Genomic DNA, 18,540 nt, shown 5'->3' on the forward strand with positions numbered 1-18,540 from the left:
CAAAATAGAATGAATGATAAACTACAGAATGTCAAAGGCAGTTGAGACGCAAACTTTGTCAATATAACAAACTTATTCTTTGAATTCACAACTACAGGTTTGGGGGGGGGGTTGTAGTTGTTCTTTTCTTTTTTTTCACAGTTGCATTTTCTTTCTTTTTTTTTTAACCATGGATGATACTTCTGAGTATTTAAGTTTAAAAGTTGAACATACTGTTATTTAAATAAAGCATGTATGATGGAAACTGTCCTTCTCCACTGGCTTTAATAGCCTGTTCAGATCTGCATTTGGTAACAGTTTGGTTTTTGTTTGCTTTTCTTTGGTGTCTATGAATGGAACAAAATAGCACATGAATCTGAACTATAAAAATGGCAACTTAATACTATTCACACGAACATTAAAGAGCAAGTGTCTTCCACAGGCACTTTTTTGCATGTACTCGTTCTGGAGTATGAGGATGGTCATTGTTTGTAACTGGGAAATACTGGTAGCAACACATGTGCCCCTCAATGGAGAATCATGTTAAAATAACTATGACTCATTTGTTTTATGCACAAATGAGCAGCTGTGCAATGAGACATTATCCTTCACTGGGTGAATGGGTAAGTAAACTGTGCTACATCAACACAGTGGAATATTACTTCAGTGATTTAAAATAAAGAGTGAGTTCTTAGCCATGGGAAGACATGGAGGAACTTCAATGAATATATTTAAGCAAAAGAAGCCAATCTGAAAAGGCTACCTACATTATGACACATTAGAAAAGGGAAAACTCTCCCTGGCCGGTTGGCTCAGCGGTAGAGCGTCGGCCTAGCGTGCGGAGGACCCGGGTTCGATTCCCGGCCAGGGCACACAGGAGAAGCGCCCATTTGCTTCTCCACCCCTCCGCCGCGCTTTCCTCTCTGTCTCTCTCTTCCCCTTCCGCAGCCAAGGCTCCATTGGAGCAAAGATGGCCCGGGCGCTGGGGATGGCTCTGTGGCCTCTGCCTCAGGCGCTAGAGTGGCTCTGGTCGCAACATGGCGACGCCCAGGATGGGCAGAGCATCGCCCCCTGGTGGGCAGAGCGTCGCCCCATGGTGGGCGTGCCGGGTGGATCCCGGTAGGGCGCATGCGGGAGTCTGTCTGACTGTCTCTCCCTGTTTCCAGCTTCAGAAAAATGAAAAAAAAAAAAAAAAAAAAGAAAAGGGAAAACTCTGGAGACCATAAAACGACCAGTGTTGCCAGGAGGCTGGGGGTAGGAGGGATGAACAGGTGGAGTGCAGAGGATTTTTAGGGCAGCAAAACTATTCTGTAAGATACTATAATGATGGATATGTGTCATTACGCCTTTGTCAAAACCTACAGAATGTACACCAAGTGAACACTAATGTAAACTCTGGACTCTAGGTGATAATGACATGTAGGCTTATCAGCTGTCACAAATGTACCAGTCTGGTGGTGATTCCGATAGTAGGGAGAGGCTGTGTGTGTGAGAGAGCAGAGCATATATAGGAATCCCCTGTAATTTCGGCTTAATTTTTCTGGGAACCTAAAACTATTCTAAAAATTAAAATTACTTAAAAACAAAAGCAAGTTGCAAAGTAAAACAAAAATGACAACACTCATGTACTTAAAATACCACCACAAACTAATTTTTGTATCTGTATATTTCTGTATGTCTATGTCTAAATATCTGGGAGGAGACTGCACTGATAACCAGGATTATACTCGAGGAAGTAGGTGGGATGGGGGGTGGTCAAGCGTTTTTTTGTTTTTAATGATGGGAATGTATGTAGTGTTAGTTGTATCATTAAAAATAAAATGGTTTTTTCTTTTAAAATATTTACTTTACATTTTATGTAAAAGTACTCAAAAGTGAATTATAGCTATCATGACATTCTACCCGATCAGTATTCATCTCTAAGAAATAAGGCCATTATTTTCTACCCTAAAATTATTTTTCTAATAGCAGAAGCAGCAGAAGAAATTGTCTACTGAACTATTGGGGTGGACAAGTTATCTATTTCAAAAAGCTAAGCTGGTGTCAAAGAAAAATCTAAACACCCAGTGTTGCTAGGTCTTCCTAAAGACATCATTATTATCCCTGACTCTTACTTTTATATAATGTTTCACATTCTTTCCTTTAGAACAGTGACAACTTCATATACCAACAGGTCAAAATTTATTATATTTGTTGTATTTGTTTACTTCAGTAATTTAAATTACTGAAGTAATGTAATACAAAGCTAATCATAACAGATTGAATATCTTAAACAGGGATTCTTAACCTAGAATTTGCAGCCCCCCCCCCCCCTCCCCAGGAGTCCATGGATAAATTCAGGACATCTGTGAGCTTGGATGGAAAAAAAAATACACCTTTAGTTTCACTAAGAACTGAAATTTAGCATTTCCTTCCAGTGTGAATGGAGGCCACAAATCACAGAAGCATTAGCAGACCTGCGAGTCTGTTACCATAGAAATCACTATATTTTTAAATCATAGCAGACCTGTGAACTTGTCACCATAGAAATCACTGTCTTTAAATCACAGTGTGGTTGATGTGGGTATTTCAAAATATTGTTTATTCTTAACTCATATCCCATATTAGGTATGTTAGTTATTAGACTCATTGCCAGATCTTGTTACTTAATGCATTGATTAAGAAGCACACATATATAACTCTTATTACAAATTAAAAAAAATAGTTGGATAACTTTATTTCAATATAACTGGGATTTGTTGTAATTTTATGTATTTTACCTCAAGCACATATAAACAAGTCTTCTGGGGAAGGGGAAGGTTTGTTCCTAGGTTTCACAAGATGTCAAAGGTCAAAAACCCCTAGAGTCCAGTCACCTCTTCCCATAATTCCATTCTTCCAACATAACCATTATCCTCAGTGCAGTCTGTGTTCTTGCACACTTATGGCTTGGAATAGACAAATATATTTGCAAACATCTAGGAGCATACTTCATATTTATTGTGTTTTATACTTATATTTTGTAATATATTTACAAGTCTATATAACTTGGACATTCATGTTTTTAGCTTTTAGTTACTATTAAAAAATGCTGTAATAAAACTCCTTGTATATGTCTCCTCATACCCTAGTATTTTTAAATTTTTCATGATCAGTTCTATTTACTTATATACTTAATTTTTTAGCGAGAGAGAGAGACAGACAGACAGGGAGAAAGAGAGATGAGAAGCATCAACTCATAGTTGCAGCATTTTAGTTGTTTATTGACTGCTTCTCACCCAAGCTCAAGCTGGTGAGCTTGCCCTCAAGTCAGCAACCTTGGGGTTTTGAACCCGGGTCCTCAGAGTCCCAGGTCGACACTCTATTCACTGTGCCACAACCTGGTCAGGCATGATCAGTTCTATTTATGAAACACTGGTGCCAACAGCAAGTACCCTCAAATTTAACCATACATTGATTTTATATTATGAAATTAACAGCAATACTAGCTAGTACTTTTTATGCTTACCATGGGCTGGGACCTAAGTGCTTTACACCAATTAACTCCTTTTAATCCTTACAACCCTAAGGCAGGGCACCATTACAATTTCAGTTTACAGATGAGGAAACTGGGGTTCAGAGTGATGTTCAGTCTCTAGCTCCCAAATTTGTAATTCTGATGACAAGTTCAAACAAACAGGTATTCTTGGAGCATAATACCTCTTATTTAACACAGACCCCATCAATGTCACTTTGAAGGGGAGTAGTAAACAATGACTGACACTGTTACATCATTGACTTCTGCAAGTATGTCCTCAAGCTACTTGGAATTTGTCACTGCACTTTTTTTCCCTTTGTATTGAACTAATTGGGGTGACACTAGTTAATAAAATTATACAGGTTTCAGGTGTCACTGTGCTTTTGAAGAGGTAGCTCAAAGAGAAAAAGATCATAGTGATTACCATTCACTACCTAATCAATTAGGGCAAAGACAAAATTAAAGGTGTCTATGTCAACAATGAGCAAATTTGCCATCAGAGATGGCAGCATGAGAACCTTGAACTCAACATAGGGTCTACACTACCATAGGCCCAAAGGAGTTCACTGGCAGTGAGGGCAGATCATAAATCCAAAATGGAAAATATGCCAACAGATTAAATATAAGCCTGTGCTAATGAAGACCCTGTCTCAAAGGCAGGCCTAGTCCCCTTGATGACAACAGCGTTATTGAAACCCATGTAATTCTTCAGTGCCAGCTAGGACAAGGCTACTCTCCCCGTTAGCAAGTTCTAGAACAGACTGAGAGATGGTATCTTTTAAAATTATCTGGACTCTGCTGAGCCGAGATAAAATAATCCTGCTGTATTCTGTGTCTGGTTGAACAAATCCTCATATCCTGGGAATGAAATGTCATTTGGCTTAATAGAGACAGGAACACTTGTTCCCCATTCTATATCCACACTTGTGATATGAGTATTCATGCAACAGGGTAAGCAGCCAGAAAGCACAGTAATGGATACTAGGGGATGTATGTCATAAACCTCAAAGGTGGTTTGCCAATAAAACCAGGGGAATATCTTATGCATTATCCACCACCAGAAGTCACGGAGACAAATAAGCTGTGGATCCAACCACCCAGATTTGAAGCTACCATAAGTTGGGACTTGGAACAAAGTGCTTATCTCTCTGAGCCTCAGTTTCCTCATCTTTAAAACGGGTATGGTAACACCTATGGTCACAGGACAGTTGTGAGATTAAATGGATCTCATTCCACTCCCAGGAACCTGTTACCCTGGGAAAGCCCCACCACTAGCCCCATCCCCACCAGGGGCAGCGGGAAGGATTCCTCTTAAAGAGAGGGTGTAAGCAAATGTCCCGTATAACCTCACGGACTCAGCAGGGAACCAGAGATACCGCTGAAAGAGAAATGGGCCAGAGAACCTGAAAACAATTCCCCACTCGGAGTTTCTGTACAAGATGCTCAACTGCTCTGAGCTGGTCTTCCACCTCTCACTACCAGAAGGGTATAAACTTGTTCACAGGTTTAAAAAAATATCCATACCCTCTTAGCCAAGAATTTCACATTTTATCCATTTTATCCTACTAATAAAAGAGTATACAAGTGTACTCTAGAATGTCCATTGGTGTTATCTGTAATAAAGAAGAGTTGTAACTTATGTAAATATTCAGTGAAAGATTGTTGAAATAAATTTGGTGCATCCATTTGACAATGTACTTCATAGTTACTAAAAATAATGTTCTTGAAGACTATTTCAAGATGTAGTAACATGAGCTTAACAAATAAAGTAAATGAAAAATACAGGAAAAAGTAGTATGTGCTATGATCCCAATTTTAAAAACTGTGCTTATATAAACTTTAAAAGACGGTGGAAAACTTATGTGCTATTTAGGAATATGTGTATGTGGCAAATTCAGAGACAAGCGAGACAACAATAAACATTAAACTCAGCAGAGAAAGAGGTTTGCAAGGGCCCCTGGCTTTGCTGTTAAGGGCAAATGTCTTCAATTGCATTGGTAGCTACATTTAATTTTATATTATCCTTTATGCTATTTTGTATGTTTGCACTATTTCATCATGAAAAAAATTTTAAAGTGAGCCTGTGTATAATGACAGGAAGGTAATAAATACATCCAAATGTAGCTACTGCTTTGTGGTGGGATTATTGATTAATTCTATTGTTCAAATTTTCCAAATTTCCTGCAGGGAACATACATCCCTTTTCATCTTTTACATTGTTTTCATCACTGGAAGCTATTTTTATACTCACTCCAGGAATCATTTGCTTTTGAGAAAGGATGCTAGGTGCTAAGCAGCCCTCCTGGCTCTTCCGCCCAGGGCCTTTCCTGGGGCATCATGAACCCTAGCTTTCCACTCAGGTTGTCTCCCTCCAATTCATTAGAATTTAAACTAGAAAGAGCTGTGGGGGAAGAAAGTCCCTGTAATCATCCCACTCAGATCCTCTGACATGAGAGAAGATTGTAGGTGCTGCTGGGAGCATTTTCTACTCTGCCAACTGTTCTCAAACGTACAGGTGGCTTTTTTTTTTTTCCTTCTGGAACAGTTTGTGTTCTATCCTGCCAGGAAGCTGGGGGCTCAGCCAGTGAATTGAGTAAAGTGGTGGGAAAAAATAGAGACCAATTATAACATCAAAAAGTGTGGGCTCACCAGTCACAATTCATTTTTCACCAAGTGCTGAGAATGAAGGGTGGGAGGACAGCTCTTCAGATATACGTCGCCATGCCCTAAGACCCTTCTGAGATTCTTTTTAGGAGAAACTCTTAACATGGGGTCTTGGATGGGCTCCGTGAAATCACACATCAATGTTGTAAAATGTTCTGAAGCCCAGTGCTATTAGCAGATTTCCAAAGGAGTCCCTGACCCCTCCCCCCAACACTTGAGGATCCCAATCTATAAGAATAAGCTCTTTTCTTAGTTTATCCATTCCTATTTCATCTCTAAGCCCAAGTTCAATAAAGAGGTTGAAGAGGAGTTTAGAAGGAAAACTACCTTCTAGGCAACTATCAGTATTGTCATCTGAAGCTTTAAAATAAAGCAAGATGTAGTGGGAATGTCTGGTGCTATCACCACTCAGACACCCTGAGGGGCTGTCTATGTACTTTTTAATCAAAGGGGGAAGATTTCAGCTGTTTAACATTTCCTAATTTTATGTTACAGATATATTTCCTTTTTAATGAATTTATTTACTGATTTTATAGAAAAGAGAGAGAGAGAAAGGCAGGGGGAATGGGAGGGGTGGGAAGCATCGACCCATAGTTGCTTCCGTATGTGCCTTGACCAGGCAAGCCCAGGGTTTCACACCAGCAACCTTAGTACTCCAGGTTCATGCTTTCTCCACTGCACCACCACAGGTCAAGCTGTCACAAATATATTTCTTTAAAAAGGGTATGCATGTTGAATTCCACATACACTGGAGGGCTCATTGTTTTTTATTTTTAAAATCCATCAACTAGTAACTATTAACCAAGAGCTCCCTGCACAGGCAGCATGCAGCTGGGACTCAACAGAAACTTGACCATGATCCTCAAAATACTTCTATCCCCTCATCTAACAACTTCTTGTTTAAAAACATCTTGTGAATGTCTTTCCACTTATTAAATGGAATCAACATCGAGAGCTACTGACATTACTTTCTCAAAACCCTCGCACCTTCCAGTTATGAGTCATCCATTGGAACCCACCTCCTTTTCAGGTACTTCTTTCCACTACACAGAAACAGGCTCAAAACAGCTCTTCAGTAACACTGCTGGTTAGTAAAGGGACTGGAACTCTACTGGCTATCACCATTTAAAGGCACCTTTGAACAGCCCACAAAGACCATTTATGTATCAGAACAATTAATTTATTGGGCTCAGATATTTATTTAGATATGGTTGCCTTTATGGCAAAACATCTTCTCATGAGTGACTTCACCCACTACTTCATTCAAATCAACTCACCTCTATTGAGTGCCTGCTAGGTGCAAGGCACTGAAAATTAGTACCACTTCCTCTGTGGCCACGTCGCAATCTGTCACACATCCTGTCATCTTCATATGACTTAGACTGTCAGTAAATCTGCAAAACACCAGTTTTCCTGCCCTCCAACAGCTCCTAGAATTCATCTAACTTTTACAATTATTATAATACTCTGTGATAATATCCGGAGGGAACTCTGCTCATGCTCTAGAATCTGTTTGTTAAGATTCAGGAAAAATGCCAGGCAGATGAGAAAGGGAGTGTGGCCATCACTGAATCCCTAAGCATAAAGGTAGATTTATTTTCTTTAAGTCCCTTTACTGTGACAAAACATGATATAAAATGGTTAAAAAGAGAGAAAAACAGGCCCTGGCTGGTTGGCTCAGTGGTACAGCGTCAGCCTGGCGTGCAGGAGTCCCGGGTTCGATTCTTGGTCAGGGCACACAGGAGAAGTGCCCATCTGCTTCTCCACCCCTCCCCCTCTCCTTCCTCTCTGTCTCTCTCTTCCCCTCCCACAGCCAAGGCTCCATTGGAGCAAAGTTGGCCCGGGTGCTGAGGATGGCTCTATGGCCTCTGCCTCAGGCGCTAGAATGGCTCTGGTTGCAACAGAGTGACACCCCAGATGGGCAAAGCATCGCCCCCTGGTGGGCATGCCGGGATCTTTTCACATAAAAGTTTCATCGTTCTTTGATAAAAAGCAAGTAAAGACATGTTTTCCTAAGAAATAAATATAGTCAAGGAAAAATGAACTATGAGGCATGATCTTAGAAATGACCTTTATTAAAGTCTTGACTAGCATTTTATGAATTTGACTCCAAAGGCAAGAGAAGTGAAGGCAAAAATTAATGAATGGGACCACATCAGACTAAGAAGTTTTTGCTCAGCAAGAGAAACTGATAACAAAATAAACAGACAGCCAACTAAATGGGAAATTATATTTTCAAACAACTGCTCAGATAAGGGCCTAATATCCAAAATATACAAAGAACTCATAAAACTCAATAACAAACAAACAAACAATCCAATAAAAAAATGGGAAGAGGACATGAACAGACACTTCTCCCAGGAAGAAATACAAATGGCCAAGAGATATATGAAAAGATGCTCATCTTCTTTAGTTATTAGAGAAATGCAAATCAAAACTGCAATGAGATACCACTCACACTTGTTAGATTAGCTATTAACAAGACAGGTAATAGCAAATGTTGGAGAGGCTGTGGAGAAAAAGGAACCCTCATTCACTGTTGGTGGGAATGTAAAGTAGTACAACCATTATGGAAGAAAGTATGGTGGTTCCTCAAAAAACTGAAAATAGAACTACCTTATGACCCAGCAATCCCTCTACTGGGTATATACCCCAAAAACTCAGAAACATCGATACGTAAAGACACATGCAGCCCCATGTTCACTGCAGCATTGTTCACAGTGGCCAGGACATGGAAACAACCAAAAAGCCCGTCAATAGAAGACTGGATAAAGAAGATGTGGCACATATACACTATGGAATACTACTCAGCCATAAGAAATGATGACATCGATCATTTACAGCAAAATGGTGGGATCTAACATTATACGAAGTGAAATAAGTAAATCAGAAAAAAACAGGAACTGCATTATTCCATACGTAGGTGGGATATAAAAGCGAGACTAACAGACATTGATAAGAGTGTGGTGGTTACGGGGGGTAGGGGGAGAGGGCGAGGGAAAGTGGGAGGGGGAGGGGCACAAAGAAAACTAGATAGAAGGTGACAGAGGACAATCTGACTTTGGGTGATGGGTAAGCAACATAGTTGATTGACCAGATAACCTGGACATGTTTTCTTTGAACATATGCACCCTGATTTATTGATGTCACCCTAGTAAAATTAATAAAAAAAATAAAATAAAATAAAAAATAAAGTCTTGACTAAATCATTACACCTCCCTGGGCGTCTATTTCTTCATTTGCAAAGTGAGGCAATAGGCTAAGGGCTATTTAAATTCTGAAAGCTAATGATTCTAATAATTTCCACAAAATTAAAAACATAAAAAACTTGTTGCTGATAAGAGAAGTTCCACAGACTTCACTTGTCAATAAAACATTCAAGTGAGTGAAGTAAAATCCAGAAGTACATCATATGTTTTGTCCTCTTACCATGGCAACCTAGTAAACTGATCCAACTCCATCAGTCTGATGGCCTCACGACTGCGGCAAATACCATATGGTGAAATAAAGATGCTCAACTACATTAATTAGATGACAGCTCAGGTTCTCTCCATCATGGTTGTTTGCATCACAGAAGACTCTGTAATAATTAAAAATAACTAAAAGAGCCTTGCCTGACCGGTGGTGACACAGTGGACAGAGCATTGGTCTGGGATGCTGAGGTTCAAGGTTCGAAACCCTGAGGTTGCCAACTTGAGCACGGGTCGCAAGCTTGAGTGTGGGATAATCAAAACGATCCCAAGGTCTCTTACATTAGTAAGGGGTCACTGGCTTGCCTTGAGCCCTCTAGTCAAGGCACATATGAGAAGCAATCAAGGAACAACTAATGTGATAAAACTGAGTTGATGCTTTTCATCTCTCTCCCTCCCCCCCCTCTAAAATAAAATAAAATAAAAAATAAAAGAGCATTGTTTACACTGGAAATAAATGTCATCAAATGAGAACCCAGTAATCCATGCTCTGTGAAGATTCAAATTTTCGCAATGGTTGTAAAAATCTTGACCTCATAACCCTTTTATAAAAACAAATGAGAACCTGACCAGTGGTGGCACAGTGGATAGAGCATCAACTGGGGATGCTGAGGTCCCAGGTTCGAAACCCAGAGGTTGCTGGTTTGAACACAGGCTGTCCAGTTTGAGTGCAGGATCAACAACATGATTCCAAGGTCGCTGGCTTGAGCCCAAGGTTGCTGGCTTGAGCAAACAGTCATTGGCTCGGCTTGAGCTCCCCAGTCAAGGCACATACAAGAAGCAATCCATGAACAACTAAAGTGATCCAACTACAAATTGATACTTCTCATCTCTCTCCCTTCCGCTCTCTTTCTCTCAAAGAAAGAAAGAAAGAGAAAGCAAATGAGGAAACTGAAGCCCAGAGAGCTGAAATGACTTGGTGAAAGTTACTTGTTAATTATAGGCAGACCCAAAACCATGGCACAGTTCTTAATTCTTAGCATAACATCCTTTTCATCTTACAACAATGGCTTTGTGGTCTCTGTACAGGAAAAAGACTTGGGTCTAATGTTAGATGGATCCAACATGCATAGTTTTTAAACTCCAAGGAAGGGCAAGAAGTGAGTAAACTTGGGGTGCCCATGAGGGGCCTGAATCCCCCCCAGCCCCCAGATAACAGCGCCAGAGGCTCTGGTAGGAGTCTCACTGTGTCAGTAGGGAGACAAGGAGGCCATCCAAGGAAGCCTCTATAATTAAGCATTTAAGGATATGGGCCTCAAAAATCCAAGAAAGCTTTTTACATCGTCAGCACTCAACTACAATGTCACTTAAATTCTTTTGCAAACCTCTGCTTTTAAATAAAAACACAACAAGGCTAACACTTGCTGGGTACCAAGTCCATGCCAGGTAATGGGCTTGCTTTTCTCACTTTTATTGTTTTATTTGATCCTCACAAAAATTTTGTTAGGTTAAGTCTTATCATCCCTATTTTCCAGATGAGGAATCAGAGGTGAGGGAAAGTGTCAAACAAATGGTAAGTGGAGAATCTTAATTCAGACTAACATCTGTTGAATCCAAAGCCACTCACTCAGCCGTGCTGCTGGAGACTTCTTTTGGCCTTTGGGCCACCCACCTACCTGAGCTGGGTTAACTTGCTAGCCTCACCAAAAGGGGACAGACATCTGGTCTACCTTCTGAAGCCAGCTTCTAAAATAGCACAGTGGTGTTTTTCTAGATTCTACCCAGATGCATTCATAATTCATTTTGTGAGAGAAAAGACACAGACAATAAACAACCTGGCTTGGAAGTTTAAGTTGGCCACACAGCTTTATCCAGTAAAATGAAATATTTTAAAAAGAGTTTTCTCCCAGGTCACAACTTCCATAGTCAGATCCTAGAAGCCCACTTAATGCGCACAGCATGTTAACAAGTAGATTCAGAGATGAGAGGTGTTCCCATGGCAGGAGAGTAGGAAGGACTGTACTTACACCTATGTCGAGACTACAAAGGCTAACAGCATCTTCACCTTGGGCGCTCTGCTTCCGTTTTCGCTGCAAAACAAACGATAAAACAAAGTTCAGATGTTAACATGGATTGTGGCTTTGATTAAGGAAAGACAAGATCAATCAAGTAGCACATGCAATCCTTGTCGTTTCTACTTTGTTACCCCAAATCTTTAGCCATGCTATGAAAATGAACAGATAAAGCCTAAGAAAGTATGGGAAACTATTGAGCTCTAGGATAATTAGTTTGCATTATTATTCATTTTCATGCTGTTAAAATTTGTTTCTCTTTATATTTCCTTTTTCCCCTAAATGTCTTCATATATCAAAGTTTAGAAATTTAGACACAAAGTTCAAATTCTAACTAAATTTGGAAGAAAAAACAAGACTGGAAAGAAAAACCTATTTACTTGAAGATATTCCATTTTTAGAGCTGCTTTGTACTTGGGTAATTTAAATTTGTTCTAAACCGCCCCCGGGGTTCTGATGTAACTGCAGAACCAGAACGCTGGAAAGAACCTTAGACACTGTCGCCAGCCTCCCTCTTTTATAGCCACACACATTGAGATTCAAAAAAGTCGTTACTTGAACTGAATGAAGAAAATAGTATTTCAGATGAAATTATGACCAAGGAAGTCTGCCAGGTTAGATGTAGAAAAAAATCTATTTTCTTATTTATAAAAAGAAAAGAAACTGCATCTACAAACCACAATAAAGGTTCATCAAAGATATTCACCTCTCTTCTGCATCTCAGCTCAATCAATTGGGCATGTATTGCTTGGAGTCCCTAATTCGTGACTTGTTAAAGAAGTCTACCTATCCTACTTGGCAGAAAGCTACCCAAAGATCAGAATCATTGATATGAATTGACAGTGGAGTTCAGAGCCATCTGGACTCTTCAACCCCTAAAGAATCCACTCCTTCCTCCTCTATCAGATCCTGAGTGTGAACACTGGCAGAGATTGAAAAGCAACCAGCTATCCTTGTTGATCTTCCTGTTACTTCTCCAGTATTTCTTTACTTCAATTCAACAAAAATTTGTTGTGCTTCCACTGTGTGCCAGGATGTGTATTTGCTGCTGGGAGTGCAAAGATCAGCAACTCCCACGGTTAAGGAAATTAAGTTCAACGTAGGACAGACTCTGATATGATTAACTATAACGCAGGAAGATCCAAACAGCCTAGGGAATGCCACTTTCTCAACTCTGATAGGGGGTGAGAACATTTGCTTCTATTCTCAAAGAGGGGGAGTAAACATGGTAATTAATACACATTAGAGCTTTGCAGAGTGCCTGGTACACAGTAGGTGCTCAAGTCGTGGGTTGGAGGACTCTGGAAGGCAGCTATGCTAATCACTATACCACCAACGTCATACGTGGGTTGGAGGACTCTGGAAGCACAGTGAGAAGTAATTATACTGCTCACAAAAATTAGGGGATATTTTAAAATGAATATGAAGCGAAAAAATATCCCCTAATTTTAGTTAGCAGAATTAGAGGATATTTCAAAATGAATATGAAGCGATAAAACATCCCATACTTTTTATGAGCAACATAATAGCAGCTTTAGCCTATTAAACACACACCACATATTGATCAGAGAGCTAAATTCTTATATGCAAGATCTTACTTGATTCTCATGATCACTTCATGAGGTAGGTAGGTACAAGTAGTATGTCCAGTTTACAGAGGAGGAGACAGAGGCTCAGAGAGGGGCAGAGACTTGCCCAAAGTTCTATAATTGGCAAGTGGCAGAGCCTGGATTTAAAGTAAGATCTATTTGGCTTCAAGCTATGTGCTTCCCCACCATTCTGTCCTGTCCCTGTGTCTGGGAGAGCACATCATACCTGTAGAGAAGATCTAAGAAAGTATTTAACATCAGGAATTTGGGAGGAAACATCTTTATAACTTTGATTCTACTAAAGAATTGGCTTTGAAGACAGTGTACCTATCTAGACTAGTTAACGTTCTGTTGTTGTAGGTAGGCTAGTGAATGAGCCATTTTACTTCCCCTGTGCATCAGAAACCATGCACAGTTTATTTGGGGGAATTTCTAGGCAAGAAGGACACTGTGTCTGTATTTATACATTTAATCTCACAGGTTCTTGGAAAATTTGAGGAGCCACAGACTCACTCTGTTATTCTTGTCAAATTTCCTGAAGCCAATGCACAATGCATTCCCTTTCAGCCATGAAAACAAAGCGCCTTGGGTAAGCCTAATAATTGTGCCTTAGTCTGCGCTCTCTGATTTAAGCACATAACTTTAAACCCCAGTACCCTGTGTAGTAGGTCAATGAATAATTTCTGAATGAGTGACTAAAAGAATGAATAAAGGAGGCCAGTGTTCTTGGGGTGACACCCTTCCCTTCCGCTAACCACCTGGCTGCCAAAATTAAATCAAAACCTCAAAAGCAAAAATCACTGAAGGCTGAAATTCTTCAACCTCAAATTTCCTTGGAGACTCAAAACCTGCAAGTTCAAGCTATGATTCTTGCTTTTCAAACAAGACAGAGCATTTTCCTTACCAATGGGGGCATTTATTTTCCTTAAAATACATAGACAAGTCAAAACAATCATGGCTATACAGTACAGACACTGGTCTGAGTGGAACACCTGGGCTTTCCACTCCTCATCTGAGAGGAACTGTCAGATATGTTCAAGGGCGAGGCACACGCAGGACCAGGGCATCTAGCCACACACTGTCCTGAGCAACTCAGCCTCCGTGCTTTAGGAGCAAGGAATCCAAGACTAATAAACCTCACTTGAGAGGAAACAGCCAGCTGAATTAAATCATAAATAAACTAAATGGGCACCTGAGCCCTTTGTCTGAATACCAATGTGCCTCTCTGGGGCAGGAAGGAAAGGCAGTTACAGAGGGGAATTTATGAAAACAAAGGGCCTGAGTGTACTCTCCGATTCCTTAGCCCTGCCGGTTATATGATGAAGACAATTTCTAGAAGTGTTTGGGTGTTGGGAAAACCCTCTCATCATATATACACACACATGCATAAACAACCAGGAGGCCCTTTGTTAATCTGCAACAAAGCAAAGCCCTTTGTATATTCAGATGTGAGATCTGACAGAGACACAGGTATCACTGGGCGGGTCAGGTGGACTCTGTCTGGGATCATTACTGGGGACACCATCCTGCTGACTCAATTTTAAGCCTTCACTTGTCTTCCTTCCAGCCCACTTTCACCCTGTGTCATTGTTCTCGGGGTCACTCTATGGCTGCCTCCTTTTAGACTGGGCTACCTCCTGGTAGCACAGGGCAGACAACTAAATCTCATTAGTAAATGGTCCATGAACAACTGCTTTTTCTGTGGTTCTGGGTGAGGCTGTCTGTGAAGAGCACTGACCCCAATCTCAGCTAATTGATTTTCAGAAGAGCTGGCCTTGGTCCAAGCCTGAATAGCTTATCCTTACTAGGTTCAGCTTCCATTCTCTATAGACCCAAATCTTGAAATTGTTTGAGATTTGAGTCTTAGAATCAAAGGAGCATCACCACGTGCCTTCCAATACATGAGAGGGTGGAACTGGGCACCTGCAGTGAGCCACATAGTGCTCACTATTTAAAGGACTGGTCCATTCAAGCTTCTTGTAAGAATGAGACAGCACTCGAACACCAGGTGTGCAGGCTTTACTAGAGGAGAAAGACCTGCCTGGTGTTCGAGTGCCGTCTCATTCTTACATCTGGTGCCGAAACCTGGGACAGGGTACTAACTGCCTGGACGATCCCTCTTTGCCGTCCAAACTTAGAACCAGGGAAGCAATGGGCAGCAGCAGCTTGTCCTGGGCTTACTCCCTGATTCTGTTTGGACGTGTAATTGTAGGTTGATTGGCCGGCAGTCTAACCCTGTCCTGAACCCCTGCTGGACCAGGAAGGTAAGGAGTTTCTCCCTTCCCCTCCCCAGTTGGCCTCCAAATTTCTCTCTAAAAACACCCCTTCCTGGTCGGATGGTTTTCTCTGACACACCTCACATTTTGAGGGGTTTGACTTTCAGTCTCAGTGGACTGCACGGAAGACTAGGCGCCTAGCCAAACCTCTCCACTCTCTCGGACTTCTCGTACTCGGAGCTCCCTGACAGGTGGTGACAACCTCTATCAGGGATGACTCCCCCACACGGAGATTCTCTCCTCTTGGGACAGTGACAAAAGGCGGGGACGCCCCCTCTTGCTCACCTGTCTCCACTATGGGCTCTTCAGAGACTAAGCCTTCCGACCAGACCCCTCTAGGATGTCTCATAAAAAACCTCACTAAGTTAGGCCTCTCTGTCCAAAAAAACTCATTTTCTTCTGTAACATGGCATGGCCTCAGTACAAATTAGACAATGACTCCCATTGGCCTGAAAATGGGACATTTGATTACAATATCCTAAGAGATCTTGACAACTTCTGCCACCGGATGGGGAAGCAACAGAAATCCCTTACGTGCAGGCTGCTTCTATCTCTGGTCTAGACCTTCTCTTCACTCTTCATGCTCTACCTATCAAGTTCTTCTGGCCAGAACTTCTTCCTCACATTCAACCCACTCTCCTCTCTCTGACCCTCCATCTGATACTTTTGACTCTCAAGACCACTCTGCTGTCCCTTCCGCACCTGCTCCTCCATCTCATTCTTACACTTCTCTTTAACCCAGTTGAAGAATTGTGTTCATTTTACAGAGGACAATCTGGCTCAAAGGCTTTAGTGACTTCCTCAAGGTCACCAATTTAGTAAATGTCGGAGAGGGGATTTTTCTGTAGGCCAGCCTGATTCCCAAATCACTCATCTTTCTGTCGTACAATGCTATTTCTCTTTTTTCTATTTAATTATTTTTTTTAGTTTATTGATTTTTAGAGAGAGAGATGAAGGGAAGTAGGGGGAGAGAGAGACAGAGAAAGAGAGAGAGAGGCAGGAACATAGGTCTGTTCTTGTATGTGCCCTGACCAGGGATCAAATCAGCAACCTATGCACTTAGGGATGAAGCTCTAACCAACCAAGCTATCTGGCTAGGGTGCTTTTATTTTATATTGTTTTAAAAACAATATGTGTTTAATTTGAATTACCATAGTAAAATAATATAAAATAAATTCAAATATTTGTTTAAAACACTGTGTTTTACAACAATATAAAAAGGTTCATAATGCATTTACCTACACACTTCAAGGAAATTAAGGGCATAAATGAGACAGATTAGAGTTCAAAATCCAGCTCCACCATGTGCTACTTGGTGTGACCTTGATCAAGTTCCTATTTACCCTTTCACTAACTCAACAGTTCGTTGCTGAGGACGTATGATGAGCCAGGTTCTGGGAGTGTGAGATATTATGTGTCTATAAAACACTTCCATAAGCTTTGATTTCTCCATCATAGGATTATTTCCAGGATTAAAATAGAAAAAATAGTTAGAACAATGTCACCCCACTAAAATTAATAAAAAAAAAAATAGAACAGAAACAGCAAATGGCAAAAGATTAAAAAACGGGCATGATTATTGCTACTGTGGTTATTACCATGCTTACCATCACTACTATTGCCACTACTGCTCTGTTGTTATTGGACTGTGAGAGGCAGGCAGGGTGGGCATTGGAGATGGCGGTCCTGCAGAATGGACAGGAGACCTGGGATGCAGCCTGACCCTCCCCTCGCCCACATCACAAAGGGTTAGGCATGGGTGCCTTCTCTGGATGTCTTCGGTCACGTTTACTGTGTGTGGTTCCCACTTCTTCCACAGAGACACGGAAAATGGGAGGCCTGACAATTTTAAAGGACTGAAATTTAATTTATTGGTGTCAGAACAGCCCTGTTATTTAATCAGAGGGCTTTTCTATTTAATAACCAAGTGACCAGAGCAGCGAAGATGCAGCAATGGAAAGAGTGCAGCTCCTGACTTGACAGCAAATTGCCCCTGATTAGTCATTTATAATTATTGAATTCAAACCAGATCTCAAACCCTTTTGATTTATCTCTTTGCTGGCAAACAGCTTTGGTGGTTTCAGAGGCTTTGCTGCCTCGCCGCCTTTCGTCCGCACCTTCTTTTTTTTTTTTTTTTTGTATTTTTCTGAAGCTGGAAACGGGGAGAGACAGTCAGACAGACTCCTGCATGCGCCCGACCGGGATCCACCCAGCACGCCCACCAGGGGGCGACGCTCTGCCCACCAGGGGACCATGCTCTGCCCCTCCGGGGCATCGCTCTGCCGCAACCAGAGCCACTATAGCGCCTGGGGCAGAGGCCAAGGAGCCATCCCCAGCGCCCGGGCCATCTTTGCTCCAATGGAGCCTTGGCTGCAGGAGGGGAAGAGAGAGACAGAAAGGAAGGAGGGGGGGGGGGGGTGGAGAAGCAAATGGGCGCCTCTCCTATGTGCCCTGGCTGGGAATCCAACCCGGGTCCCCCGCACGCCAGGCCAACGCTCTACCGCTGAGCCAACCGGCCAGGGCCCATCCGCACCTTCTTTGGGGAGAGATTCGCAAAAGGATTTTGTGTTCTTGTACTTGCCCTGAGCTGGAACTTGACTCACTAAACTCACATTTGAGCAGGAAAGAATCCACATTTTGTTTTTCTCCTGTCTGAAGCTCCTGGGGTGAGTGGAAGAATCGAGAGAGGGACCTCCTGTTCCATTTTAATACACTGCTGGGGTTTCTTTCCTCCTTGTTTTTAAAGTAGCCTCTCTCTTCCAGCATCCAGGAGCACTGTTTCTTTCTTCTAGATTTTCAGTGTGCTCACAGGAAGAGAACCTGGAAATCATGGTGCTCTCTGAGCTATTGGTAAATAAATCTTAACGTAATATGCAATTTTGCACACAGATGACATTAACTGTGGTTTGACGATGCTAGATGGGCTATAAAGTCAGATTTGGTGGGACATCCTAGTCACGCCATTTATTTGTTATAGAAACTTAAGCATCCCTCTTCACCTTTCTGAACCTCAGTTTTCTCATCTATAGAATGGGAATACAAAGGTTACTGTGA

General features: G+C 41.5%; 1 protein-coding gene across 4 annotated transcripts in view; it reads right to left on the reverse strand.

Moving 5' to 3' along the window:
* The window catches only part of ARHGEF3 (Rho guanine nucleotide exchange factor 3), a 402,985-nt gene that overhangs the window by 179,874 nt on the left and 204,571 nt on the right, over positions 1-18,540 (reverse strand). For all 4 annotated transcript variants that reach the window (XM_066351719.1, XM_066351722.1, XM_066351720.1 and 1 more), the window contains one exon: positions 11,577-11,639. In XM_066351719.1, the coding sequence (XP_066207816.1) occupies positions 11,577-11,639 (63 nt within the window). The remainder of the gene's footprint in view (positions 1-11,576; positions 11,640-18,540) is intronic.

The sequence above is a fragment of the Saccopteryx leptura genome, chromosome 10, assembly GCF_036850995.1.
Source record: "Saccopteryx leptura isolate mSacLep1 chromosome 10, mSacLep1_pri_phased_curated, whole genome shotgun sequence".
In the NCBI taxonomy this organism is placed as follows: Eukaryota; Metazoa; Chordata; class Mammalia; order Chiroptera; family Emballonuridae; genus Saccopteryx; species Saccopteryx leptura.